Genomic DNA, 26,232 nt, shown 5'->3' with positions numbered 1-26,232 from the left:
TTTAATGCACCAGGCACCGGTCACATAGTGGAGGGCCTTAGAGGGCCGAAGATGACGACCTGCAGCGTCGGCTGGGAGTGCCGGGACAAGCAATCGTGCGTGGGGGGTTTAGGGCAGGAGGTTGATCAGTTTTTAGGAAGATAACCGACTCGGGAAAACCATACGAGGGAGGTGGGATGTTGGGCTACCGAGGTGGGAATGGCTGGACGAAAGAAGAGCTGGAAGGGGAACAATACTCTTTTTTTAAGGGAAGAGAGGAGAAATGGGTCTGGATAGTTTTTTTAGAGGAAGTTTTCTTTTCCTCTAACTAGCATTTTTTTAGCAATTTGTACCCTTTTTATAGGGAAGTTTTTCTTTTCTTCTTCGTTTTATATAAGTTTCTTTTCTTCTTTTTTGATATAAGTTTTTTTTAGTCTAATATAAGTTTATTTTCTTTTTTTTAGTCTAGGTTTCTTTTCTTCTTCTTCTTTTGAGTTGAAAGTTTCTTTTCTTCTAGCTAGTAGGATTTGACGCAGTAAGCCTCTTGTAATTCACAAATGGGCCTGGGTAGTAGTTTTCATATCAAAGGAATATGTCGGCTGGTCCTGTCCATCCTGCATTAGACGGCCCACCAGCAGTCCGCCCACCCACCCAGTCGTCGTCGCCGCCGCCGCCGTTTCCAGCTAAACTCTCAGATGGATGCCGTGGGCGGTGCCGGTGGAGCGGTCGTCGTCGACAAAGCGGGCGGGCAGGCGCCGCCCAAGACGCTGGTTGACTGGGCGCTGAAGATCCTCGACACGGCCGACCCCGACGAGAAGGCCCGGCTGGGCGACCTCGCCGCCACCGAGTGGCTCCGCGGCGCCATCCCGCTCCCCTACGACCCGGCGCAGCCCGCGCGCGCCCCGCCGGACCGCCCGGCGCGGAGCGACGCGGTGCGGCTGCTCCCGCCCTCCCAGGCGCCGAAGCTGGGGAAGGGCGGCAGCGCGCAGAGCCGGCTGGCGATGCTGCACTCGCTGGCGCACATCGAAAGCTGGGCCGTGGACCTCTCCTGGGACATCGTCGCCCGCTTCGGCGCGCAGCTCCGCATGCCCCGCGGCTTCTTCGACGACTTCGCCCGCGTCGCGCAGGACGAAGGGCGGCACTTCGCGGTGCTCTCCGCGCGGCTCCGGGAGCTGGGGTCGCACTACGGCGCGCTCCCCGCGCACGACGGCCTCTGGGACTCGGCCATGCGCACCTCGCACTGCCTCCTCGCCCGCCTGGCTGTCGAGCACTGCGTCCACGAGGTGAGCACTGAGCAGCCCTACCTCTTTATTTACCATTGGCATGAGGAACTGAGGACAGTAATTCGCTTAGCGATGCCCAAATTGACTCGATACATCGAGCTAGAGGCTTTCTACACGACTTTATCATTGTAGGCATGAGCAGGCAAAGCCTTGAAAGCTGAAACGTCATTCGTTTTGTGAAATTCCGATGCTAAATCAATCATCATTTCACTTTCTTCATTTGTGGTTGGTTGCATAAAAATTATACTCAGTTTGAAGATGTTCTACTTGAAACTTGGAAGCTTGCAGGAGAACTATAGTTTCTGGGTTGTGTTGTTTATTGCGAGGAACTGGCCCAGTGTAAGGATTATGAACCATCTGTATCTTCTTCTGTTCTCAATGCAAGAAAATGAGCTAACCCTGGTAACTCAAGGGACCAATTAATGGTTGGTAATGACTCTTCTTCTGATATAGTGGACCAATTAATGTTAGAATTACGATGGAACGAATTAACTGAACTAACTCGCAGTCTTTGCTGGGGTAGTATGACTGTATGAGCAGAACCTTCAAATTTTATTTCTAAAAAACCTTCTAATTTTTTAGAGTATCCAGAGAGAATAAATTATAATAGTATCATTCTCATGTATCCAAATGAAGATCTAAGAAGCCACCTTGGGGAGTAACCATGAAGAATAGCCTGTAATGAAATCTGTCAACTGACTCTTCTAATTGATATCCTTTACATTTTCCTTCTTTCTTATATTCACTTCTGATTGGTTCATAAAGTGCATACTGTGACATTTGCACTTTGACGTGGTATCTGAACTTAGGGCTATGGCCTCCTATGGTAGCTATCAGACCAACCTTATGTTCTTTGTTAATCAAGATTTTGGACTGTTTGGGCGTGCACAATTTACTCCAGAGAAACTAGCAATCCTTGCAAAGCAATTTCTTCAGTAAACTTAGAACCAAGCTGAAAAATGTGTCGCTATGTTGGACTTGAGTTGCTTTTTTAGTGAACTATCCACCAGATGTTCCTTTCTGTAATCGTGGTTAACTGTCTATCAATGCGTTCAGTTAAGCTGTCCTCGACTTTACATGTCTGTAATTTTGTGGAGTGATGGGGACAATTAGGATGTACGTATCTATTATGCATAATAGTATTGCCAACATCATTTGTTTTCTGCATGTGATAAATTCTGATCAACCATATGCACATATTTATGTCTGATAAATGCCCATATGGAACACAGGCCAGGGGATTAGATGTCCTTCCAACCACCATATCAAGATTCCGCTCTGGTGGGGATGAAGAAACAGCCAAACTGCTTGAAGACATCATTTATCCAGAAGAGATAACACACTGTGCAGCTGGCGTTAGATGGTTTAGATACTTGTGCCTCCGGTCCCTCCCCAGTGATCCAATTGCACCTCCAGTTCCGCAGCCTAAATCCCAATGCTCTGAGCTGCTGGAAGGTAGGACAGGTGACGATAATAAGACTTCTCAAGCGGTGCATGATGGATTGGCAGATAAGCCGACAGAAGATATTAATAGCCATGACGAGGCGGTTCAACAAGTGGGCGATGGACTGGCAAGGTGCAGCCTAGGCGACGCCGATGAAATGGCAATCATTGAGAGATTCCACAGCATCGTTAGAGAGCATTTCCGAGGACCCCTGAAGGCCCCCTTCAATGCGGAGGCTAGGAAGGCAGCTGGATTTGGGCCTGCCTGGTATGAACCCCTGGCGGTGAAGGAGGTTGAGACACAAGCAATCGAGCAAAGTGAGTAGTGTTTGTGCTGTTTTCCCTGTTATACTGGTAGGGCAGAAGACACAAAATGGGTGCCACACCTTTAGTTCAATCAGGTTTTGGTGTTCCTTTCTTGCTAGCAGAGACTGGTGAACTGGTGATCCTGTTTGTTTTGGCATTGGCAAACTGCATGATGTACGTGACTAACCGAAGTCAAACCAAGAGATGTACGTGAACTTTCACTGAATTTTTGATGTTTCAGTACTTGATTTAACGGCGGTGCAACTTTTTAGATATTTGTAGTGTTTGGTTCTTTTCATTTTCGACGATATTGTTGAGTTGATTCTTCTAGTAGCCATTTTAAGCGACCACGTTATTTTCTCCATACGAACAATCGGAGAGGAGATGTAACCACATTTTATTTTGTGCGAATTACCGCGCTTTCTCAAAAATCAATGTTCATTCGGATACAATCATACAAGGGACGCCTATAGGAGGAATTGACAGTCACACTCGGCGTCCAACATCATCGCTAATCGCACTCCGAGCTGAACCTCTTCTCTCATGCACAAAAGAGGTAGCTTCAAAATCTGCACTTGGAGATTCAGTGAATCCATTTTTTTAGACAAATTCAGTGAATCAGTTATTATATGGTAAAAAAGACAAATTGGGCTAAAAACGGTGGGCCTAGACATGATCAAATTGGGCTGCGCGAGCCCAGTCGCAGTGTGTTGTCCAGCAAATTTGGCCTTGGGCTCTTGGCACGCAGGAGGAAGGGGCAGGGAGGGGATAAGCGAGGTTCTTCCTGTTCTGTTGAAGCAGAGGAGAGGATGCTCATGTTGCGGGCCGCCACCGCCAGGGCGGCGTCGACGGTCGTCGCCGGCGCCAGGAGGAGACCCGGCCTCCTGCCTGTCGCTGTCGCCGGTCTCTCGTCCTCCTCATCAGGACCACCATCGGGCGGGAAGAGGAGGAAGGGCCAGCGGCGGGGCGAGGCCAAGCCCCAGCCCCAGCCCTTGCCTGGGCACTCCGAGATCCCCAGCAACAAGAAGGCCAACGCGAGGCCGGCCAAGGACAGGAGGAAGGTTCGCCCAGCGGAAGAGGCGCCGCAAGGGCCGTCGGGCCAGGGCCAGGAGATTGAGTTGAGGAAGCAGCCGCCGGAGAAGCCGAAGCGGGTGGTGCGGTGGCGCTGCGCGACGGGGTGCGGCGCGTGCTGCAAGCTGGACAAGGGCCCCGAGTTCCCCACCCCCGACGAGGTCTTCGCCGACTTCCCCGACCACCTCCAGGTAGACTCAGTACCAATAGAGCCAGCATTTCTGCTGTATATATCTATGAACTTACTACAAAAAGACTGGTTCTTGTTCGATAGATGCAAAATTTCGGTTAATTAACAAGGAGCATGCTGATCATGATCGCAGCTGTACAAGAGCATGATTGGTCCCGATGGATGGTGCAACAACTACGACAAGTCCAATCGAACCTGCAACATCTACGAAGGTACAGTAGTCTTCAGAATGAGTTCTCCTGGTTTTAGTCTTTGGCGCAGTGCACATGTGTAAACAAAACTGATGCTGTTATGGATGAATTTTTTTTGGGGGGTGTTGTAGACCGGCCATTCTTCTGCAGGGTCGAACCGAAGGTTTTCGAAGAGTTCTTTGGCGTGCCACGCAGCAAGTTCGACAGGGAAGCCTGCAGGTTTGCTGGCTCTTGCGCTGTTGTTCGTGTATATACATGTTCAGTTAGTTCTCCGCGATGCTGAATTGATTAATCTGCTGCCTGCCATTTGCAGTGCTTGCGTGGATAACATCAAGATGGTGTATGGCCAGGACTCTCCTGAGCTTGGAAACTTCAAGCGGGTCATAAGGGAGGAAAGTAGTAAGCATGAAGCAAGCATGAACGAGGTTAAATTGTTGGATACCACAAATACTACTGGTACCTGATTGATTACGGAGTGTAGGGTACTCACTCACCGAAGCAGTTGAAAACCGGAACACAAATACTGGTACCTAATTCTCACCTATGAATGAGTCTACATTTAAGTTTAGAATCCTGTTCTGCTCAGAGTTGGGTTTGTTCTTTGTTTTGCTCGGAGTGTTTTTTGGCACTGTGCTGTCGAATTCTGATGATAACAGCCTTGTGTCACTCTAAGTTTTGTTCTGAATGATATCATCTTTTGGCCCTTCCTTTTTGATCCTTTGTAAGAAATACTTGGATATATAGTCCACCAGAAAGCACATGAACTCACGCAAGCATGCAATCTGCTTCATCGTCCAATGACATTCAACCAATACATGAACTCTGCCATCCAGCAAAGCAAATTTGTGCGCACAAAAGATGCTCTGTTGTGTTCATAATCGTTGGTGAAATTAGTGTGGTAACTGTCGGTCAGGATATCATGGTAAATTTTTGGTCACAACCAAACCAAATTAGATCATCTGACACAGATCTGTCTGGAATTGATTGATAGTTCGACACTCATGGCCAAGCAATCTAATGATTAACAAGAGGTACACGGGAATTTACAATACAAAGATATCAGTTCCTTTTCTCAGATCTGTAGACATAAATTTGCAATGGCCCTGCCAGCCATACATAGTCCTCCCTCTTAACCTGTCATGTGCCGGCCATTAGCGATTCTTGGATCTCTTCGAGTGTTCTCCCTTTAGTTTCTGGCACTAGCCTTGCCACGAACAACACAGTAACCAGGCTCGCTGCTGAGAACAAGAAAAATGTGCCTACACGTAGAAATAAAAACAAACTGAAGCAAAAACATTTACTGGAGAACTATCGAGTGGTAAGTGGAACCAAAGCTCATGGGAGAAACGAAGCAACATATAATTTTGTAGAAAACGATATACAAACCTTGGCGATAACTCCTTTACAAACATATTTTTGCTGATGGGTTATCATTCGGCTGTCACATGAGTGGGTAATGGTGGATATTCTACTTTCTTTCCAACTGTCCTACTTATACAAGGGTTGAACATGCTTACCTGCAGAGTTCCAATCCATAAGGAAGCTGAACGAATACGATATCACGAATGAACCAACCCAACTAACCAGGGTTACCAAGCGTCCTGCTATTCCTTTCATGTTGATTGAGAATATCTTTGCCAATAAACAATGAGATGTCGTCAGTTACAAACGTGGGCTCCTTACAGATTACCCGGAACGGAGCATCATCCCTAATTAACTTCATGGTGATATATTCATACCTCGGACATGATAACCCAAGGAACAGGTCCCATTCCAATTGAGTATGCCACATAGTATGCCTATTCAGTAAGGAGTCAGAATTTACATATCTGGAGTTCAGACATGTTATGCCAGCAAAAATTGCCATCTTAGACGTCTAGGTGGTGATGAACTATGTACACAATTTTTCATTTTTACATTGGGATCACACAAAATTATTGATGTTTTAGTTACGTAATTTCTGTACCAGTATGCCGTAAAGAGCCAATGTAGGAACCAATTGTGTGTACAGTCCTTGTGCCTGTGATCATGAAAAAGATAGAAAGTCAATACTCTGTATAATGATAGACACCGAACATTCTGAAATGTAAATTCAGGTCACGTTTATTCAACTATTTATTTTTGTCGATTTGATCGGCTTGATCTGTTGATATTTCACCCTTCAATCATGTTTATTTAATAGAGCCTCATACATGGAAGTCGGTGCTTGTGCAGTCTGGTATTTTTGTCCCATTGCCAAATACTCCGTACTAGCTGGGAACTTTAATAACCGCGGTTACCTTATGTTTTGCATTCAGGCACTACTATTATCAGATAGTTAAGTTCCACATATCTGCATTGCCATTGACGCGGTTTGAGAAATACGAACTATGTGATGAACAAATCAACTTAGTGTTGAAGGAGACAAAAATTGATGAGCAAAAAGACCAGCCAGAACTTCTAAAAACCATGACAAGTTTCTTCCCGAGATTTCGTAATGGCTTATATTAGCAACTTAGCATCAATAAATGATTTCCAGTTCAAATTTTAAGTTGGACTGCCCCATGGAATAAACAAGTTTACGGTTACCTTGAAGTAGAATGATAGCCCAGTAAGAAAGCAGCCCACAAATGTGCCAGATGAAGACACCTAATTAATAGAAGAATATAAAAAAAATGAAGCTTTCTTTTTAGGTAAGTGCATCAGCTCAGTTTTGAAGTATCCATACCAGTAGAAGGGTTCTTCTTCCACTCCTATCCATGAGAAGGGCCCCAAGTAACGTGATTGGAATCTGAAACAATTATAGTTATAGAAATTGATACAGCCAGCAAGCCAGTTACAGTTATTGACGAGAATAGCCAATCCTGAACCTGAATAATGCCGATCAATGTGGTCCCAAGTTTACCAGAAAACCCTGAAGTTTAGGGGAAGAACAATTACAGAATGTTTCCCTCGTCAGTAAAATGGCACAATTAATTTGGTAGCATTTGGATACCTGCAGATGAAAAGATATAGCTTGTATAGAAGCCTAATGCGTTTATTCCCCCCAGTTGCTGAAAGACCTTCAGGCCGACGCCCACCTGTGCATCAAAGCTAGAACTTCTTTCATGATGATGAAAAATAAGATCTTTCGGAAACGAAGTAGGTTGATGAAATTGCTTAGTTCTTACAATGACTGCATACATATTTTTCCTGTGAAACAAATCCTGAATCCTGGCCTTAGGTAAACCCAGAACTGATTCAACATGCTCCTGCATAAGAATAAGAGATCGTTTTTTGGAATATCCTCTTCCCCAAATTATATGTTGATAAGCGGAGCAATTTAGGGAAGAAGCAAACTATAATCTCAGTAGCCTCTCCAGATATGTCAGCCTTTTCACCCCTAAGCTTTTGTAGTGAAGCACGGAATTCTTTCTCTCTCCCGATGTTGGCCTGTCATATTGTTGAAGAATGAACTTCATAACGAAAACCTACTATGAGAATCTATAACTTCAGCAAATGTTTTACTTTTTTGAGGGATAACTTCAGTAAAGGTTAACTATTCATTAGGTTCTGTTTCACATTCGATTATTCGCTTGCATATACTCCCTCCATCCCGAATTACTTGTTGCAGAAATGAATGTAATAGAAATGGATGTATCTAAAACTAAAAATACGTTTAGGTACATTTATTTCTGCGACAAGTAATTCGGGACGGTGGGAGTATTTGCCATTATGCGACCATGTGACACACCCAAGTTAGTAGATACAACCAACCATACCAGCCACCTTGGAGACTCGGGAATGAAGGGAAGACCCACGAGGAGGAACACACAAGGCACTAATCCTGCACAAACATGCAAATGTTGTGCTGATTTTTCTTGGACAATGGTCATGCCATTCCATATGCAGGTAAGATAGTAATGGATATTATTTATTACCCACGATAACCAAAGAGCGCCACGAAATCGTTGCTCCAATGATGTAGGCAGCTGAACACCCTGAACAAATAAACAGCTGCACTCGCAGATGTAACTGTCAGTTTCAAACCTTTTCTAACATTTCGTGCACATTGTCCAGCTCTCTCCAACCTGGTTTGAGGCTGCAAGGCCTCCTCGGAGACCCTTTGGTGCTATTTCAGATATGAAGACAGGTACCTGTGCATGTGGGTAATGTTTAGTGCAGTAGAATGCTACTATGTCGATCAAGCGGTGAATGAACAGTACATTTTTTGATCAAAACAGCATGAAAAGTCAGGTGCATATTGAGAGTTAAGAGGGAGATGCTCACCACATAAGAAAGGACCCCTGTACAGTAGCCCAGCAAGACTCGTCCCAAGCAGAGCATCGTTGCGCCCTTCATGTCATGAAGGCAGTTTTTCAAGCTCTTGAAACAACAAACGACATCTGTAAACGAAATTAGCTCATGGAGCAAGGAATGTATATACCTTGGCTAGGTATATAGCAAGCCAACCAAAAATGCCTACAATTGCTGCCAGCCGCATGGTCTGTGGCAAAGGCAAATGGCACAGATATTGTGAGGACTATGCCAGCCATCTCAGTCATCAATTCAAGTAGTATGATTTGGGTAAAGTAATTCACCATTTTGCGTCCAAGAGTGTCTGCAAGGCGGCCACTGGTCAGAGCGCCGACCATTGCACCAACCGTCAAGACAGATGCAAAGATGCCATACTACAAGGGTAATCATCAATCATAATTAGTCTATTTATTAAAGCAATGAAGATCATGACCATCAGGATCTAACAGAGCATTGACAGCGAATGCAATACCAACTCACCAATATCTTTACTAGCTCTTCTGTGAATACCTGTGTTTTGGAAAGGGGTTATTTCTGTGATTAGATTCGTCAAATTTTGTTATAGATGGGTTATTGGTGTGATGGGGCCAAAGTGAGATTTTGGGAAGATACTTGGTTCGGTTCATCCTGCCTGGCAATCCAATTTTGGGATTTGTATCTTATCTTCAATGAAAAACAAAAACACAACTTTCCAGGTTGCCTGGGATGGATCTCAACTTAAACTCACCTTTGGGAGATCTTTCTCACCAGCCATAATGGAGAAGTGGTATGAACTGGCAGGGGTAGCCAATAGTGTTAATTTTAGCTCTGATGTTGACTCTCTGCTTTGGCAGCTGGAGAATAAAGGTCAGTACTCTACTACTCTAGTGTCAAAAACGCTCTTATATTATGGGACGGAGGGAGTAGTCATCATACTGTATTATTAATTTTAGAGGGGTTCAACCTGTTTTCATTCCTACTGTTTGGAAGCTTGAAGAAAGCCAAGAACGTCTAGTTTCGGCTAAAAGAGAGCCCCACCTGGTGTTGCTTTCTGAACTCGTTGGTTGTTAGCAGTTTTTAGTTGCGATGTTTGTTTTCACTTTGCTGCCCTGCGTGCAATCCCTGCTTTTTTGCCTTGATACTTTGCCTGGTTGTAACTTGGGAGTTGATTAATGGAACCGGGGAGGTGCTCCCTGATCATCTAAAAAGATCTAACAGGGCCTTTTGTTACAAACAATATCTTTATTTAGTTCCAATACAAAGTGAAATAGCAGAGCTCCTGCCCTCGCCTGGTTTCGTTTAAACCTACCCCTAAGTACCAGCAGACCGTCTAAGCCCACTTATCGGTCTGACAGTCAAGAACTTTTCTCTGGGAAAATGAACTGTCGAGCTAACAAAAAAATTTAAATGAACTTTGTGGCACCGTTAATCGTGCCATTTACATCCCTACCCCCCAAGCTCCAATTTTCTTGCCGTGTCCTGAGTGTTTGTAGTTTGGTTTTCACCGAGTTTTCTTCAATTAACTAGGGCACTAGACGACTCTCTTCTTATATGAAATGAGAGAGGTCCTGCCCTTGCCTCAGCAAAGCATTTTGAAAAAAAAAAAACATAGTGAAGTGTTTGACTGATGGCATTCCTCGTTGTTCCTCGTTTGATCAAATGAAATTGCACCTGTATTGCTGCTACTGCTCTTACCATACAAATCACATATAGCAATCTACAGCAACGAAAAAAGACGGGTGATGACTTCGTGCCAACCAACCTGTGAATTGGACAGTCCAATGTCGCCGACGATTCCAGCCTGAGCCGGCGCAGAATACCCAACCTGCATACCACACACTCGATCATAGCCACGTCGGAAGCGAAGCAAAGTTGTGACATGGAGCGAGGCGAGCGGCTGCAGTGTAGGTGCAGGCTTACACAGGTGCCGAACTCGAAGGAACCGCACACGGCCACCGCGGTGCTGAGCAGGACCATCTGCAGCGACCCCTCCTCCGCGCCCTCCCCGGCCCGAGCGGCCGCCGCCACAGCCGTGGCTCTCCGCGTCAGGCCGCATGTGGCGCCGGCGGTCGCCGCTGCCGGCAACCGGCGCGCACAGCAGCCGCCATGCTGCCCGCGCGGCGACCGGCGGCTGCGTTCGAGGCCTGCTGCGGAGCGGCGGGTGAGGAGCGGCGGAGCGGTCGACGGAGGGAGCGCGGCAGCCATCCGTGGCCTTCAGCTTCGACTCAAATGCTGGGGATCACATATTTCTGGTTGCGCAATCTCTGCTACGTAATCTCTTCACCCTCATGATTTTACGCGGCAACTCGTTTTCGGTTCGGACGCTGAATCAAATTCTCTGAAATAAAGTCTGACATGTACTAGTATCTCTTTTCATTCCATCTACAGAGACAGTGCGTACAGAGTCTGAAGTTGAAAATTTATGTTCCGTATATATGCCATTGCATACTGCAACAGGAAAAAATACATGCATGCACTCGTGCCGTTTCGAGTAACCCCAAAATTTTCGAAAAGTGGAAGGAAAAACACATATATTCAGGGCAAGCAACATGCAAATACTCCTATATGAGTAAGAACTCAAATGAAATGCGACAACTATTCCAGCATTCGAGTCAGCTGACCCCACTGCGTCAACATATAAGTATCCTGAAACAAGTTTTTTACTCCGATGTACATTGGCTTCCAATAACTTGATAACTAGGCTAATTTTATTGAATTTTATCTGGTAAGTAGATGACTAATAACCTGGCAAGCAAGTGATCGTAATCTGGCAAGTACTAATGGAAAAAGGTTATCAAAACATACTGACACGAGATCTAGTTTCAAATGCCTCACGACAAGAAAGCCAATGGGTGAAAATGAAAAGAATAAACCAATGTGTATTCCATGACAAAGAAAGGATGTCGTTCGTGAGTTGCGCCATTGCGGTTGCGGCACAAGGATGACAAAAAGTGAGCGCCTAATCTTCTTGGTGCGGTGGTGCGCGCCAATATGAGGTTGGGAGGGGATTAGGGCATCTCCAACGTGGATCCTCAAAACGCCCGCAAACGTCCGAATCAAGGTGTCTGGACGATGTAAGATATCCAACACATTGCCGCATCGATCCGCGAACACCTTTGCGTGTCCGAATTCGAATTCCTGTAAATCGGAGCAAACCAGTGGGCTTTGCGAGAGTCGGACATCTGTCTGGCCAAAGAAGAATGATTAGGCGGATTTGGCGGGAAGTTGTTATTGTTTGGCAAAAGAAGAATGATTAGCACATGCATTTGGCGGAAAGATGTTTAGAATGTGACCACTTTAGCATGTATTTGACGGAAAGACTATTAATCATGCTACACAATTTAGCGGAAGGCTACTAAGACCAAAGTATCAAATGGCGGAAGATTACTAATCATGTTACTCCATAATTTGGCGAAATGCTACTAACACCAAAGTGCTAAATGACGGAAGGCTACTTATCTATGTTACTCCACAATTTGGCAAAATGATACTAAGACCGAAGTGCTAAATGACAGAAGGCTACTAATCATGCTACAATTTGGCGGAAGACTACTAAGACCAGAGTGCATATTTTGACGGAAGGTACTAATCATGTCTACTAAACAAAAATGCATAATTTGACGGAAGGCTACTAAGACCGAAGTGCACAATTCATCATGGCTACTAAACGAAATGCATAATTTAGTGAAAGACCACTAATCTAGTTTTTTCTATTTAATAATACAAACAGACATTTGAGATGTAGTGTTGAATGACCGTCTGACATCATATCAGACACAAATAGTTTGTCCGCTTTAAGGATCGGCGTTGAAGATGCCCTTAGCTGCTAGGAGGGGAGAGCTACATAGACGAGGGCGAGGCCTTTGTAGCAATGCCCAACGGTTGCAATGCTCGGTGTTCAGAAGACGCGAAGATCAGGGAGCGCGAGTGGTTGTATTGACCGAGTTCTTCGGATTACTGAGAGGGCGGCGAATCGTCATCGGGCAGAGTTGACCTTTTTCTAAAACTTCAAGGCAAAACGAACCGGATCTCAAAATATTCTAACAAAGACCCTTTTCCATGACGCCTCGGGCTAGGGTTTGTGTTAGATAACACGACCACTTAGGTAGAGGTAGTTGTCTCGCCATTCAACATGATGCTTCAGACAGACATCATGAAAAATGGTCATTTTTTAAAATATTTTTAATTCGTATTTTTGTGCGTTGAGGTTTTGAAAAAGGTAAGTCTGTCAATTTTTTTTGAGTGGTGTCAATTTTTTTACTCAACCGACCGACGTGTAGCGTGATTGCGTCAAGGTCCGAAGTATCCCTGGCAATTCAGCAAAATTACCGCAAAATTGCCATCCTAGCCGATCCCCTTTCCTCGAGGCTCGAGGGCGAGGTATCCACCCCGCTCCTCCCTAAGTCCCTATCGCGCGACGCCGCCGCCAACCCCACGCTCGCACGCCGTCGGCTCCTTCCCTCCCCGAGCTCCTCCAGCCTCCTCCCTGCCCCCCTGCAACGCCGCCTCCACCTGCCCCTTCCTCCGTCGCCGCCTCCCATCAGCCGCCGGTCATCACACCGCACCTCTTCCTCCCCCCAGCCGCCACGGCGCGCCGCCCCGGCCGGGCGGTTCCTGCCCCGATTGGACGCCGTGAGCAGGGGGAGACATGATTTACACGGCGATCGACACGTTCTACCTCACGGACGAGCAGCTGCGCGAGTCGCCGTCGCGGAAGGATGGGATCGACGAGGCCGCCGAGACGACCCTCCGCGTCTACGGCTGCGACCTCATCCAGGAGAGCGGCATCCTCCTCAGGCTGTATCCTTTTGTCCCCCGCCTCCCTTTGTTCCCGGATTTTGCAAGTTCATGAGTTTTCTAGGGTTTGGTGATAAACTTCCATGGGAAATCGAGCACATTCAAACGCAAGTTTTGCGTGCATTAGGCTTAGGATTCGCTTAGGGTTACATAGATGAAACACAGCTCATTTGACATCTTCAAATAGGTTGGTTCGAAAACAAAGTTTTTCTTTTTACTTCAGTGTATTAGCAATTAATTATAGCATGCTGAATAGCATAGAGAGTTGATGTCATCTGCAATGTAATTTGGCTACCAAATCAATGAAGACGTGGCTCCATAATAGTTGATAATACACTAAAGTAAAAACTTTGTTTTCATGCTAACCTATTTGAAGATATCACAGTGAGTTATATATTGCAAAACTTCACATATATCAGTATGTTAATCTTATTGACAAGTTATGATTAAACAGACATAATTGTTGTATTATATATTTTCTTCTTCTACATTTGATTATGTGTGTTGTCGATTCCTTCACTCAGCAAAGACCTCAAGCAGTGATGGCCACAGCACAAGTACTGTTCCATCGGTTTTACTGCAAGAAATCATTTGCACGATTTAGCGCTAAGGTAAATAGGTTTGTCTCCAGTTTACTACAGCCTAACCATTCTCCGACTTTTACGAGCTGAGTTAATGAGCCTCTTTGATTTTCTTCTTCTTCTTGCAGAGAGTTGCTGCTAGCTGTGTTTGGTTAGCTGGGAAGTTGGAGGAGAGTCCAAGAAGGTCAAAGCATATCATATTTGTCTTCCATAGAATGGAATGCAGGAGAGAAAGCCTACCAATAGAATTCTTGGATGTGTTTTCAACGGTATGTTTTGTTCAAATAACCAGAACTTTATTCCCCATATCCTATTTTCCTGGAAACATTTGTACATTCAGACTTAATATTTGTGGCAGAAAAAAAACTTGAAACTTAGAATGGCATCTGTACCTTAATTTTTGCATTATTACTTCTGTATCATATGTTGTTGTTGCAGCTCTTTGTTCCATGGATAGTTAATTGAAAGCTGCTACTCATCTTTGTTGCAGAAATATACAGAACTGAGGCATGATCTGATAAGGACCGAACGACATCTGCTGAAGGAGATGGGGTTTATCTGCCACGTTGAACACCCGCACAAGTTCATCTCGAACTACCTAGCAACACTCGAAGCCCCTGAGCTGACACAAGAAGCGTGGAACCTTGCCAATGATAGGTACTTTGTTCGATCATGGATTATCTTATTGTTGTTAACTATATTCATGTTGCGTGTCTGATCTGCAAATTATTTATCCTAATATGTTAATCGATGCTCCTGCTACATGCTCTGATGTGGTACTGCTGCAGCCTGGTCTGGGAACCAGGTGCACGTGCACTTGTTCGTAGGGAATGTACTTGCTAAATCTTTCTTTAAGGGACATATAAAATTATAGTGATCTAAATGTCTTATATTAGTTTACGGAGGGAGTAGTTCATTAGATGCTTTCCTGTTTTCTTGGTATAATGCTTGCTCATTAAACCTTGCATTTTACTTGATATCAAGTTTCATTGTTCATCTGCCTTTTCTTCTTTTGAGGGATGTTTGCATCTGCCGTTTCATTTGTACTTAGTTATCCACTCTTACTAACAAGTCTTTGTTTGTTATATCAGCTTGCGGACAACTCTTTGTGTACGGTTTAAGAGTGAAGTAGTAGCATGCGGAGTTGTGTATGCTGCAGCTAGGAGGCACCGGGTTCCCCTCCCAGAAGAGCCTCCTTGGTGGACAGTCTTTGATGCCGATGAGGCAGCAATTCAGGAAGTTTGCAGGGTTCTTGCTCACCTCTACAGCCTCCCAAAGGCACAATATATACCAGTGTATAAAGATAATGATTCCTTCAGTGTTAGAAGGGCCTTGGATACACACGCGTCTAAGGTAAGGAGCATCACTACAAATTATGTTGTTTCTTTTGAAGTTATTTTCTAAGGTAAGGTAATGATTACTGGATTTATTTGCACTTCTATACAGGAGAGTCCAGCAAGTGCCGTTGCTAGTGATAGGGGTACTCCTGTACCTTCGAGTTCTAGCCAGGAGAAGAATTCACTGGCCAAGGCAGGACGAGAGAAAGTGAAGGAAAACAGTGATACCAAGGATAAGCTGTTGCCTGCTGAGCTAAATGGGAAAGGAGACCAGGCAGTGAATTCGAAGAGTGACAGGTCAGAGCCTAATGTCGACCGTGCAGAGGAAAGAGAAAGAAGTAGATCAAGAGGCCGTGACCGTGATATTAGGGGTAGAGATTCTGATCACGAGAGGGAGCGTGATAGAGCCAAGAGACACCGTTCGAGAGACAAAAGTTCAGGTACTATCATGAACATTTCTGTTGGGCCTACACTGTTTGAGATGTAATGCGTTGTACTCATATTGCATTATCCCCCTCCAATGCAGGATACTCGGACAAGGAGAAATCAAGGCACCGCTCGTCACGCGGTACGTACATTTGCTCTGCAAGCCTCACTTCAGCAACCCCATAGTGCCCCCCACTAATAAATCATGTTTCTCATCTGTCTTGTTTGTTGCCTCTCCAGACCGCGCCGGCTACTACTCGTCTGGAGACAAAGATCATCGGCACAGGCGCCATTGATTCAGCCGAGCTTCCCTGTTGTAAGAACATCCGCAGAGAGAGCATGAAGCTCCTGACGAAGCGCGAGAAGAATTTGGTTTCATCTGGTGTTACACTGTCTGTGCCATTAGCGAATCAGTCCAATCTGCATCACTTTGCAACAGAGAAACAGAGCGCTTGTCAATAATTTACCTGTAGTTTATCAGAGGGAACAAAGACAGGTGTCTCCCGAGTACTCCTACATGCGTGCCTGCCACTTTTGACATGAAGGGCTTTTGGGAGCGAGTGATTGTCACGGCATGATAACCTGGTTTCTTGTGGCCTGGGGGCGCATGAAGAACTTTGGTGTTGCTTTGCTCTCAGCTTCCTAGGCTGATATGCATTGACATTGTTGTACTTTGCTTCTCTTGTGTTTGAAGACGCCCCATGTGATCTCTTATCTTAGCTAATTTATATATATACTCCCTCCGTCCTGAATTACTTTGTCTTGATACAAGTAATTTGCGACGGAGGTAATACTAATATAAATTTCATGTTGGAATTAAGATGTATATTTTAACCTAGTTACACATTTGCTGCTATGGTTTTGAAATGGGGCTGCGCATGATTATAATTGTTGTATTATCAGATTGCATGAGAATTAAATTCGAAGTTTGGTTTGCAAACGCCTAACCGCAAGAAGAGTTCAGAAAATGAGGTAAGGATAAGGCGCCGTCCGGCTGTAGCTGGCCGAACAACAGCCGCCTTGATAGCCGTTGACTCTTCCTCTCTGCCAGCCCTGCTCCTTCCCATCTCGTCGTTGGTGATCCGCCCATCCCCAATGCCAGCCAAAAGGCTTTGCTTCCGTAGCAGCTCCAGCGGCCTCTGAGGTTTTGCAGTGGATAGACCAAGCAAATCAGCGTTCCAGGAATCACGCTGGCTGCCCATGATCTGCGGGCCGTAATCTTCTGTCCCCGCCAAAAGAAAGAGAGCTCTAATCTGTCCCAGGTGTTGTAAGTTGGTAGTTGTTGTAAGTTCAGGTTCAGATATGGAAAGTTCACATTGACAAACGGGAATAAGAAGCCACAGCAAGCCCTAATTCGTTCCTCAAATCCATCGTCTCCTACTCGGCTGCTTCATCTCGATCGCCGGGCGCCTCTTCACAGATCCACCCCGGCCCGCGCATTGCGACCAGATTACGCGGCTGTAAGCGTCTATTTCCTCAGTTGCTAGTACAGTATTTCGTCCATCTGACTCCAAAGATTATCTTCTTCGTCTTCTTTTGAGATCTCATCTACTTCTGGCTGACCCTTTCCCACCATCTCTCCGTCATAGCCAGTAGTAGTGGCTTACAGCTGAAATAGACGCCAGTAATCTCTCAGTAATTATGACACTGCGATTTATTGATTCCCAATCTGCTGTTCGATACTACTCCCTCCGTCCCATAATTCTTGTCCCTTATGTAACCATGCAAGCAATTTGGTTATTACTGTGAGTAGTGACTATGGCATCACAAGGAGAACTTGTTGAAATCCAATCCATGTTCACAACAAAGACTGGATGCATTGGCCGCAATATATAGCACTAGAAAAATATATTTTGGAGAACATTGCATGCCAAGATATTTGAAGCTTTTAATCAAGTATGAGACATTTTATCAAAAAGTTGGATTCATACTTATGATCGAGTTCTCGTATCTTCGTTTTAGCAAAGATCTAATTCTTAGAAGGGGCAAAAAATTATATTAATGATGTATGAAAAAAAAGCTTGTTTCTAGAAGTGTTTAAAAGCTTGTTTCTAGAAGTGTTTATTTTTCTACGCGTAGCACCTACTTTTAAATTTTGCTTTGGGCCTCCAGTATCTTACTAGGAATATGGCGCTCTACTAAACATTTCTACCCATTTATTATTTGCTCCAGGACCGCAAAGATGCAGAAAGAGAAGAGGAAGAGGGGCCATGAAGCCAGTCGCGACTCATTGGTTTCAAGGGCTACGCCTCGCGAAACACGCATTATAGAGCGAGAGAAGAGGAAGAGGGATCAAGAATTTAGTCGTGGCTCATTGGTTTCAAGTGCTACTCCTCGCGAAATACGCATTATAGAGCGGGAGAAGAGGAAGAGGAACTAAGAACCCAGTCGTGGCTCATTGGTTTCAAGTGCTACTCCTCGCGGAACACGCATTATAGAGCGAACGAAGAGGAAGAGGGTCCAAGAAGCCAGTCGTGGCTCATTGCTTTCAACTGTTACTCCTGATGGGGAACCATTATTTCAGCTGTAAGCATCTATTTTAATTTGCTATTCCTCCGTCCCATAATATAAGAGCGTTTTTGACACCACACTAGTGTAAAAAATACTCTTATAACATGAGACAGAGGAAGTACTAATATTTAGTGGTAGTTGTGCATGGATCAGTTCGAGTCGAGTATTTGTTGATCTCTGCCACTCGAAATATTTTCTTCTTCCTCTTCTTTTGAGATCTCACCTACTTCTCTTTGACTCTTTCCCACTATCTCTCCGTCATAACCAGTAGTGCTAGGAACTGGCTGCAAGTAATTCCACAAACACATGCAGATAGTACTTCTGTTTTGGTTTCCAACTGACGCTGGGGAAAGGCCCTTAATTTTTTCTTCGATACTGGTAACTAGTATTAGTAATAATTGAAAATTTATAATACAGAATATGAACAAAAATGAGAATTTTCTTTTGGAAATCAGTTAACCCAACAGTTCTAACCTCACTCTCTTTGGAGATTTCCTCAAACAAGCCCTTACTCAATGCATTGGCTGCAATTGCACTAGGAAATGATATTTTAGGTACCATTGCATACTAAGATATTCCATTTTTTATATTAAGGAAAGTTAGAAGGATGAGGCGTTTTATTAAAAAGTTACTCCCTCCGTTCCGAATTATAAGATGTTCTAACTTTTTTCTGAATCAGATGTATATAGACGCGTTTTAGTATGTATGCTCACTCATTTCAGTCCGCATGTAGTTCATATTGAAATTTCCAAAACATCTTATATTGGTGAAAGGAGGGATTATTTTGGTACTTATGAGTTCTCATATGTATCTTTTAGCAAAGATGAAATTCTTGCAAGGGACAAAAAGTTATATTAATGATGTGATAAAAAAACTTGTTTCTATAAGTTTTTTTCCCATGCATAGGGCCTATTTTTCAATTGGCCTTTTTAATGTCGCTTTGGGCCTCTAATATTTACTAGGGATACGATTCTCTACTAAGCATTTCTGGCCAATTATATTTTGCTTCAGGCCGACAGAGAAGAGCAAGATGGACTATGTGCTTTCAACTGTTACTCCTCGCCAAAGACGCAATATAGAACGAATGGTGCAACGTGAGTCAGTGATTTCATGTTTGTTGGTTCTTCCTTCTCTTGCATATATTGCTTTACTATTATAGAGAAGTCACGGTCGTGGTTTACCATGTTCTTTAATTAGTCAACAAGACCATGGACAAGTGCAATGAAGATTATTTGGAACGATTTGGATGTCCTGATCCACCTGTTCCGAGCCGGAGTTTTGTAGAGAAGCCATTTGGCTATACAGATGCAGTTTCTGATGATTCATTGACTTCCAAGGTTGTCTCGCTTGCTTTATATGATGGTAGTTATGCGTCTTTCTGCTTCTCATTTTTCTAATTTGTATTTAATCATCACTAGTTCATGATCTAAATGACGATTTTATACAGGAGATAAGATGTTATTTGCATGCTCGGGCTTAGCTTTACAACACAAGGGAACGACGTTTCCAGTTGTGTCAAGATTTGTGACTTCAAAACGTTTGGTTTCAGAATTTGAAAAAAACAGAAACAGAGCGGATAATTTGAGGGTTGGTGCTGCTAATCGCCGTGTTCTCAGTTTTTGCCTTTGTTTTTCAAGGTAAATGTGATCGTTTGGGCTGATCCACTACCCTTTTCAATACAGATTAATGTGCGCCTTCCCAACAAAGCAAGTTTCGATGGGTTCTTGGGGCTATATGATAGTCATATTGCGATTGTCACGTCCTTCCGCTTCGCAAAAGTACTTCCTGTAGATCTGCACTCTCATATAGATTGGCAGCATGATCTAGTAGCTGTTGGGCGAGCCTTTAGCTCGGGCACTTTGATGAGCACTGCCAGGAAGCCTATTGATATCCTATCACAGCAGCAAGCTACAGATGCTCTGATCCCTTTCCCTTGTCCTATCACAGAGGTAAGCTGTTTGCTATTTCCTACTTTTTTGGCATGATGAAAAAATGTGGAACAAAATTATTGCGCCGTAATTCCAACTCCATTTATTTTGTCATTCTAACTTTGGGCACCAAAGTCATTTTTCCTTTGCGATCCTTACTGCTTTATTCTTTTTGGCTCTAGGCTGGACTTGGAGGGCCAGTTATTAATCTAGCCGGGGACGTTGTGGGATTGAGCATTGAGGTTGACATCGATAAGGAAACTACCTGGTTCCTACCACGTGTGGCGCTTCGCGTACACTTGGAATATTTGGAGAAGCTCACGTATGTCTCCTTTGCTTCTAGTACTTATGATTATGAGCTACATCATCCCCAATTTGCGTATCTATATTTGTTTTGTTCAAAACACACCTCCTGTTCTAGTTCCTCCCTTGTAAGGCGAACCATATTTTGATACAAGCATTGAAGGGATTTTAAGCGTTCTCACAAATATCATATAAAGAGTTGAATAAGATAACATATTATATGCAACTATCGTAAGAAATAGACCTCACACTTAGCAAAATATTAACTATTTTGTATTTGCCCTACAACCATACGAGTGATCACAACATGACAGAAAATTAGGGGAGTACTCTTCATAAATAATTGTCCACGAATAAGCATATCCTCACAAATTAACATTATTCATTCTTATCTAAGTTGTCAACTAAAACCTGGCAACTGAATAATGGAATCACTTGTCAACCCTCAAACACTTGAAAAAATGCAAGTGAAAAAACCCATGACCAATTAATTAGATCTCAATAACGAAGTGGTAATACGAAAAACAGCTCCCTGTTGATACTACATACACTGCTGCCTACATTTTGGTGCTTCAAGAGGTCATAGAAAAAGCCAGTAGGGCTTTGGGAGTTCATAAATCTAAAATAACAAAAAATAGATACAAATCTACAGCACCTCTAATCTTACCTACTATTTATCTAATAATTTGATAGACCGACATTGTAAATGTGTTGCACATTTCTCGGGAAAAAATGTGTTGCACTTAGCTTGTCTGCCACATCCATCCATTGATTTATGGATCCATGGGTGGGTAACACATACTCCCTCCGTTCCAAATTACTCGTCGTGGTTTTAGTTCAACACGACGAGTAATTTGGAACGGAGGGAGTATATATGTGCCTCATAGAACTGGGAGCGGATTTACCTTGCTGTGGCAGCAGAGCTTTTGATTACAAACAAAAGATAGGAGAAGAATATTGCCTTAGTGTTGAAGTTGGTAAATATTCTTTCAAAAGAGGAAGAGAGAGTCATTTGTTCAAACTAAAACATGGACAATGTGGCTCATATTTTTGACCTATGTATCTGCTCTATCCTCTTGACTTCTGTTTAGTATTGATAAGCCTGATTTCCATGTCTTCTTTCATACCTAGTTTCCTTCTCTACGATTTGGCTCACGTGTTGGTTTTTGCTGTTTTGCTGTTGGACTGGCACTTCTGTGCATCTATTTATTTCGTGAAAACTCAACATTGTTCTATTGCAGCCCAAACTCTACGAACTTCCGTGAATATACCTTGCCTGATGGTGTTTACAGCATAGTCCCATCAGGTATGAATCAATCTTCTAAAATGCTATCTGTTGATGATATGCAGAGAATGATATGTTGGTGTTAAAGAGAAGTGCATATTTCAACCTCCAGCTCTTGCCCTAGTCTAATCTACAGCCCTCTACTGTAATACCGTCTAAGAATCAACTCCGAACTCTTAAAACCGGCCAAGATTCAACCCTCCCCTCCCCACACCCTGGTTTTGACTTTGTTGACCATCCAGTCAGCAAGCCACATCAGCAATTTTTTTTCCAGGAAACAAATCTGTGAAATGAAAAAAAATCTAGAAAATGAAATCTTTATAAAAAAATCTATAATAAAAAGAAATCAACTTTCCCAGAATGCTTAGTATTGTTTTCTTGACTCTACATTTTTTTTCAATTTTTTTGGAATTTTTTACAACATTTTTCAAAAAATTGGGCAGAGCATCATGGGAAAAAGTTATTTAAAAAAAATGATTTTACAGTTTTTAAATTTTCTAGATTTTTTTGATATTACAGTTATTTTAATCTTTTAAATTTTCTAGATATTTTTTTCTGGAATTTTTGATTTTTTTGCTGACTGGATGGTCAATGGGTCAAAACCGGTCACTTGGGTCAAAGGCAGGATGTGGGGAGGGGAGGGGAGGTTGAATGCTGGCTGGTTTTAATAGTCGGGGTTGATTCTTACACGGTACTATTGTTGAGGGTTGTAGATTAGACTAGGGTAAGAGTTGGGGCTTGAAATATGCACATCTCTCAATTTTATTGTACACATCTCTTGAGTACTCATATTGATCATTTTATTGCTTCAGGATTTATGGCAGATGTGAACTATTTAAAATCATGTGGATATCCTCAGCCACCACCACTTGTGCTCGAAGGTAAGTCATTGCTTTCTATATTGGCGACTTATATCTTCTATAGCTTTTTTCTAGCTATTGCAGTGATATAACTTCCCTTCTTGTTTCCATAACCAGGCGGTGGGAGATTGTTTAATACATTTGAAGAGGAATTTGGTCAATTATATGGTTATAAGGACTACGATTGCAATCTTGATCATCGTAGCTCTGGGGAGCAGGTCTGGGCTAAACTTCCAAAAAAAGTTGTTACAAATATTGGCCGGCGTGTTGTCTCACTCTCTTCATATGATGGTGATTTTATAGTCATATGTTGATCATTTATTTATTCTATTATCTGTTTCCACTGAAGAATGGCCAAAGTTATTTGTGTGTAGGAGATGGGAGATCTTTTTCATGTACAGGCCTACTTATAAAGTGGCATAAAAATGGTAAGCCTGTTATCCTTACTTCGGCCAGTTTGGTTAGAAGTCGGGTTGATGAAGACAAGATTGATGAGAAACTGAAGGTTGCTGCTCCTAGTTACTTTCCTTGTTCTCTGGAGTGAGATGATGGCTAATTGAGTTGACTTTATCTACCGTTTCAGATTAAAGTACTTCTCCCACCGAAACAGGTCGTTGATGGGACACTGGAACTGTACCATTCAGATTATAACATTGCTGTCATCAGTCTAAAGAAGCCTCTATATGGTATTCGTCCAGAATATATTTTCAGCACGGCGAAAAGGCCACCAATAGTAGTAGCTATAGGGCGGGAGGCTCAGGATGGATTATTGATGGGGACAATCGGTAAAGCGGTCAAGAAGTTTGCGGATGAGAAACTTCCTTGCGAAGACCTTAAGCTGTCTACTTGTAAAATCAAGAAGGTACACTGGTGAATATCTCCCCTCACCCGTTTTAAATGGTAACCGATATAGATAGGTGCAACAGAATCTATGCGTGTTTTCCCTGTAATCTACTGATACATTTACCTAGTTATGGTAATCTACCCAAGCCATTACAACTTCTCCATTCTGTTTCTTGTACCAGGTTGGGATTGGAGGGCCCCTTGTTAATATTGTTAATGGATTGTTTGCTGGCATGAACTTCTATGGTGAAACTGATGTAACTCCTTACCTGCCGAGGGCAATCATCGTGGAAGTTTTAAGCGGGATTGATCTCCCATCTCAAAGGTACATCTTTCCCTGTTTTGTCGTCTCATTTATATCCATCTCGGGTTCTTGTTGTCTAGATATATATCCATTCGGCGTGCTTACATTAATATTTTCTTTCTATGATGAAGAGGAATGGACCATGCCACTGACATAATGGGTGACGCGACAGTTAAGAAAAACAGGTATTTGTGCTGTTTCGCACTGCATATTCATTTAGTATTTGTTTTAACATGAATTTGCACTGAAAAGAATTTGAACGACAGGTGGCCGGTGCCTAAGCCATATTGGTACCATCCCTTTTTTTTTTTGAAACGGAGGCAAAAGATTTGCCTCATATATTAAATGAGGAGGAGAAAGAGTTTGTTACAACACAGTGCCAAGAAACGGCATGGCAATTACTCTCGCAATAAGAAAGACCCTAAATTTTTCGCCCCGGCTTTAACCCAAAGGTTAGACTCTTCGATCACATTGTTTAGCAAGACATGCGGAGGGGCACTCTTGTGTCTAAACACCCTTGCATTACGCTCATTCCAGATCACCCATGAAACCAACATGGTTATCGAAGCCTTCGCTTTTCGGTTGGCGGGGCCCTCGGCGCTCAAACTCGCCCACCATTCCTTGATGGAGTCGTGCAAGTGCCATGCGGACGTGTCCACGTCGTGGATGCAGACCTTCTGAATCACCATGTTCCAGAGCCTGAGGGTGAAGCGGCATCTGAAGAATAGATGGGGACCGCATTCCTGCACCCCTCTGCACAAGGGACAAGGGCCACAGTTTGGCCAGCCTCGCCTCTGCAATCTGTCTGCAGTCCAGATCCTATCTTGAAGCGCAAGCCAAGCAAAGAACTTGACTTTCGGAGGGGCCCAAACCTTCCAAACCATTTGGTCCATGGGGGAGAGGACCAAGCCCAAAAACTGCGCCCTGTACGCGGAGGCTGCGGAGTAGTTCCCGGAAGCCGTGTGCTTCCAAAGTATGTCATCGTCGGCAAGCTCATCAAGGTGGACCTCTTGGAGCAGCGTCCATAGGATGAAGAATTGTGAAACATGCTCAATGGAGGCCGGTGTAGGTGGCCTGATTTTGAGAATCCACGCGCTCTCCTTGAGGGCCTCCCGCACCTTCCAGCGCTTCCGCGAGGAACCCTCATAAATGAGCGGAGCGATGTCTCTGGGCTTGCGACCCAGAAGCCAAGGAGAGTCCCAAAAAGGTGTCCGCGCACCATTGCCAACCGTGATGGTGGTACATGCGTAGAAAAAATTTAGGTCATCCTCATCACACGGGTTCCCACCTCTAACCCACAGCTTTGTGGGCTCCTTCCACTCATACCAAGGCCACCGCAGACGCAAGGCCCGCGCGAACTTGAAGGTGTTTAGGACCCCAAGCCCACCATAGTCAAGCGGCCTACTGACAGTGTCCCAATTGACCTTGCACTTTGCCCCAGTTGTCTTATCCGATCCCGACCAAAGGAATGCCTGCTCGAGTTTGTCAATGTTTTGCAGGATGGTGGTTTGTATGACAAGCGGCATGATGAAGTAGATGACTTGGGAAGCGAGAACCGACTTGACGAGCGCCGCACGTCCAATGGTGGTGATGTTTTGGCCCTCATATGTTGTCAATCTCCTCGCCACTTTATCCACTAAGAATTGAAGATCAGCAAGCTTCAGCCTCCAAATCGACAGCGGTAACCCCAAATAACGGAGCGGAAAGGCAGCCCTAACAGCCGGCAGCCCATGGGTTATGCGGTCCAAGTCAAGGTTGCCACATCTAATGGGCACCATTGAGCTCTTATGGAAGTTAGTGCACAGACCGGTGACGTCCCCGAATCCCCTCAGAATGGCCGCCAGGTTGTCCACATCTCTTTTGATGGGCGCAACAAACACAGCCGCATCATCCGCGTAAAGAGAGGTATGCACGATGACCCCTCTCCCACGGATCTTGTGCAGAAGGCCTTTCCTAGTTGCCGTGTCGAGGATTTGCTTCAAAGGGTCGATGTCAATGACAAAAAGGAGAGGGGAGATGGGGTCCCCCTGCCGAAGCCCTTGGCCATGCTTGATGGGAGAGCCGGCTACCCCATTCAAGAGAACCCTGTACCATCCCTTATTCGATGATGATGCTCCGTTGCATTTTTATGGAAGGCAACTCCAGTAGTGCTATACTCTGTCTACCGTTGCCCTCATCTCGTTATCCCAGTTCCACTTGCCTAGCAAGTATTTTAAGGTGATACTTTGTAGATTTATTACTCCGCCGATCCCCCAATAGTCAGCGACAATTAATATGGATCAGTGGGAGTATATTATTATGATGTTCTGATGGTTTTGCATAATTAAGAATTAGAATAAA

At 44.1% G+C, this 26,232-nt stretch overlaps 4 protein-coding genes across 6 annotated transcripts; 3 read left to right on the top strand and 1 right to left on the bottom strand.

Moving 5' to 3' along the window:
* The first annotated feature begins 593 nt into the window (after positions 1-593).
* LOC123145693 (uncharacterized protein HI_0077) lies at positions 594-3,284 on the top strand. The gene is made up of 2 exons (XM_044565165.1): positions 594-1,262; positions 2,495-3,284. Exons 1-2 carry the CDS (start codon positions 675-677, stop codon positions 3,029-3,031), a joined length of 1,125 nt encoding a protein of 374 aa, XP_044421100.1. The 5' UTR covers positions 594-674; the 3' UTR covers positions 3,032-3,284.
* A 480-nt stretch (positions 3,285-3,764) lies between these two features.
* Positions 3,765-5,170, top strand: LOC123145692 (uncharacterized). The gene is made up of 4 exons (XM_044565164.1): positions 3,765-4,273; positions 4,406-4,484; positions 4,595-4,682; positions 4,777-5,170. Exons 1-4 carry the CDS (start codon positions 3,821-3,823, stop codon positions 4,925-4,927), a joined length of 771 nt encoding a protein of 256 aa, XP_044421099.1. The 5' UTR covers positions 3,765-3,820; the 3' UTR covers positions 4,928-5,170.
* A 210-nt stretch (positions 5,171-5,380) lies between these two features.
* Positions 5,381-11,097, bottom strand: LOC123145691 (sugar transporter ERD6-like 16). Of its 3 annotated transcripts, XM_044565163.1 has the most exons (18): positions 10,638-11,097; positions 10,480-10,542; positions 9,023-9,112; positions 8,869-8,928; positions 8,712-8,777; positions 8,513-8,578; positions 8,363-8,438; positions 8,204-8,268; positions 7,782-7,874; positions 7,613-7,693; positions 7,438-7,522; positions 7,313-7,356; positions 7,171-7,233; positions 7,032-7,091; positions 6,430-6,483; positions 6,203-6,262; positions 5,981-6,095; positions 5,381-5,722 (listed from the first exon to the last, which is right to left on the bottom strand). In XM_044565163.1, the coding sequence occupies exons 1-18, from the start codon at positions 10,920-10,922 to the stop codon at positions 5,601-5,603; spliced, it is 1,548 nt and encodes a 515-aa protein (XP_044421098.1). In that variant the 5' UTR covers positions 10,923-11,097; the 3' UTR covers positions 5,381-5,600. The 3 variants fall into 3 exon arrangements, 2 of the variants coding, with proteins under 2 accessions (XP_044421098.1, XP_044421097.1); XR_006472370.1 differs by having other exon boundaries at positions 5,850-6,095; positions 7,438-7,693; XM_044565162.1 differs by having other exon boundaries at positions 7,438-7,693.
* Positions 11,098-13,052: 1,955 nt separating this feature from the next.
* LOC543040 (uncharacterized) lies at positions 13,053-26,040 on the top strand. The gene is given in 23 exon segments (XM_044565161.1): positions 13,053-13,517; positions 14,044-14,125; positions 14,224-14,364; positions 14,586-14,752; positions 15,187-15,448; positions 15,542-15,729; positions 15,959-16,000; positions 16,099-16,185; positions 16,571-16,645; positions 18,031-18,384; positions 19,381-19,463; positions 19,567-19,731; positions 19,817-19,956; positions 20,007-20,318; positions 20,480-20,619; positions 21,842-21,906; positions 22,698-22,766; positions 22,863-22,963; positions 23,329-23,607; positions 23,771-23,913; positions 24,024-24,077; positions 24,159-24,182; positions 25,980-26,040. Coding segments are annotated over 23 exon segments (3,186 nt in total). The 5' UTR covers positions 13,053-13,365.
* Positions 26,041-26,232: the final 192 nt, after the last annotated feature.

The sequence above is a fragment of the Triticum aestivum genome, chromosome 6D, assembly GCF_018294505.1.
Source record: "Triticum aestivum cultivar Chinese Spring chromosome 6D, IWGSC CS RefSeq v2.1, whole genome shotgun sequence".
NCBI lineage: Eukaryota > Viridiplantae > Streptophyta > Magnoliopsida > Poales > Poaceae > Triticum > Triticum aestivum.
The sequence above is the reverse complement of the archived record's forward strand: the minus strand, read 5'-3'. Positions and strand labels throughout refer to the sequence as shown.

Excerpts from the sequence above, each read along its gene's own strand:
- LOC123145691 (XM_044565162.1), bottom strand. The coding sequence starts at position 10,922 with ATGGCTGCCGCGCTCCCTCCGTCGACCGCTCCGCCGCTCCTCACCCGC. Across the intron at positions 10,543-10,637 it reads CCTTCGAGTTCGGCACCTGT|GTTGGGTATTCTGCGCCGGC; the intron begins GTAAGCCTGCAC and ends TGTGGTATGCAG. Across the intron at positions 8,439-8,512 it reads GCCTTGCAGCCTCAAACCAG|CTGTTTATTTGTTCAGGGTG; the intron begins GTTGGAGAGAGC and ends CTGCGAGTGCAG.
- LOC123145693 (XM_044565165.1), top strand. The coding sequence starts at position 675 with ATGGATGCCGTGGGCGGTGCCGGTGGAGCGGTCGTCGTCGACAAAGCG. Across the intron at positions 1,263-2,494 it reads TCGAGCACTGCGTCCACGAG|GCCAGGGGATTAGATGTCCT; the intron begins GTGAGCACTGAG and ends TATGGAACACAG.
- LOC123145692 (XM_044565164.1), top strand. The coding sequence starts at position 3,821 with ATGCTCATGTTGCGGGCCGCCACCGCCAGGGCGGCGTCGACGGTCGTC. Across the intron at positions 4,485-4,594 it reads AACCTGCAACATCTACGAAG|ACCGGCCATTCTTCTGCAGG; the intron begins GTACAGTAGTCT and ends GGGGTGTTGTAG. Across the intron at positions 4,683-4,776 it reads TTCGACAGGGAAGCCTGCAG|TGCTTGCGTGGATAACATCA; the intron begins GTTTGCTGGCTC and ends TGCCATTTGCAG.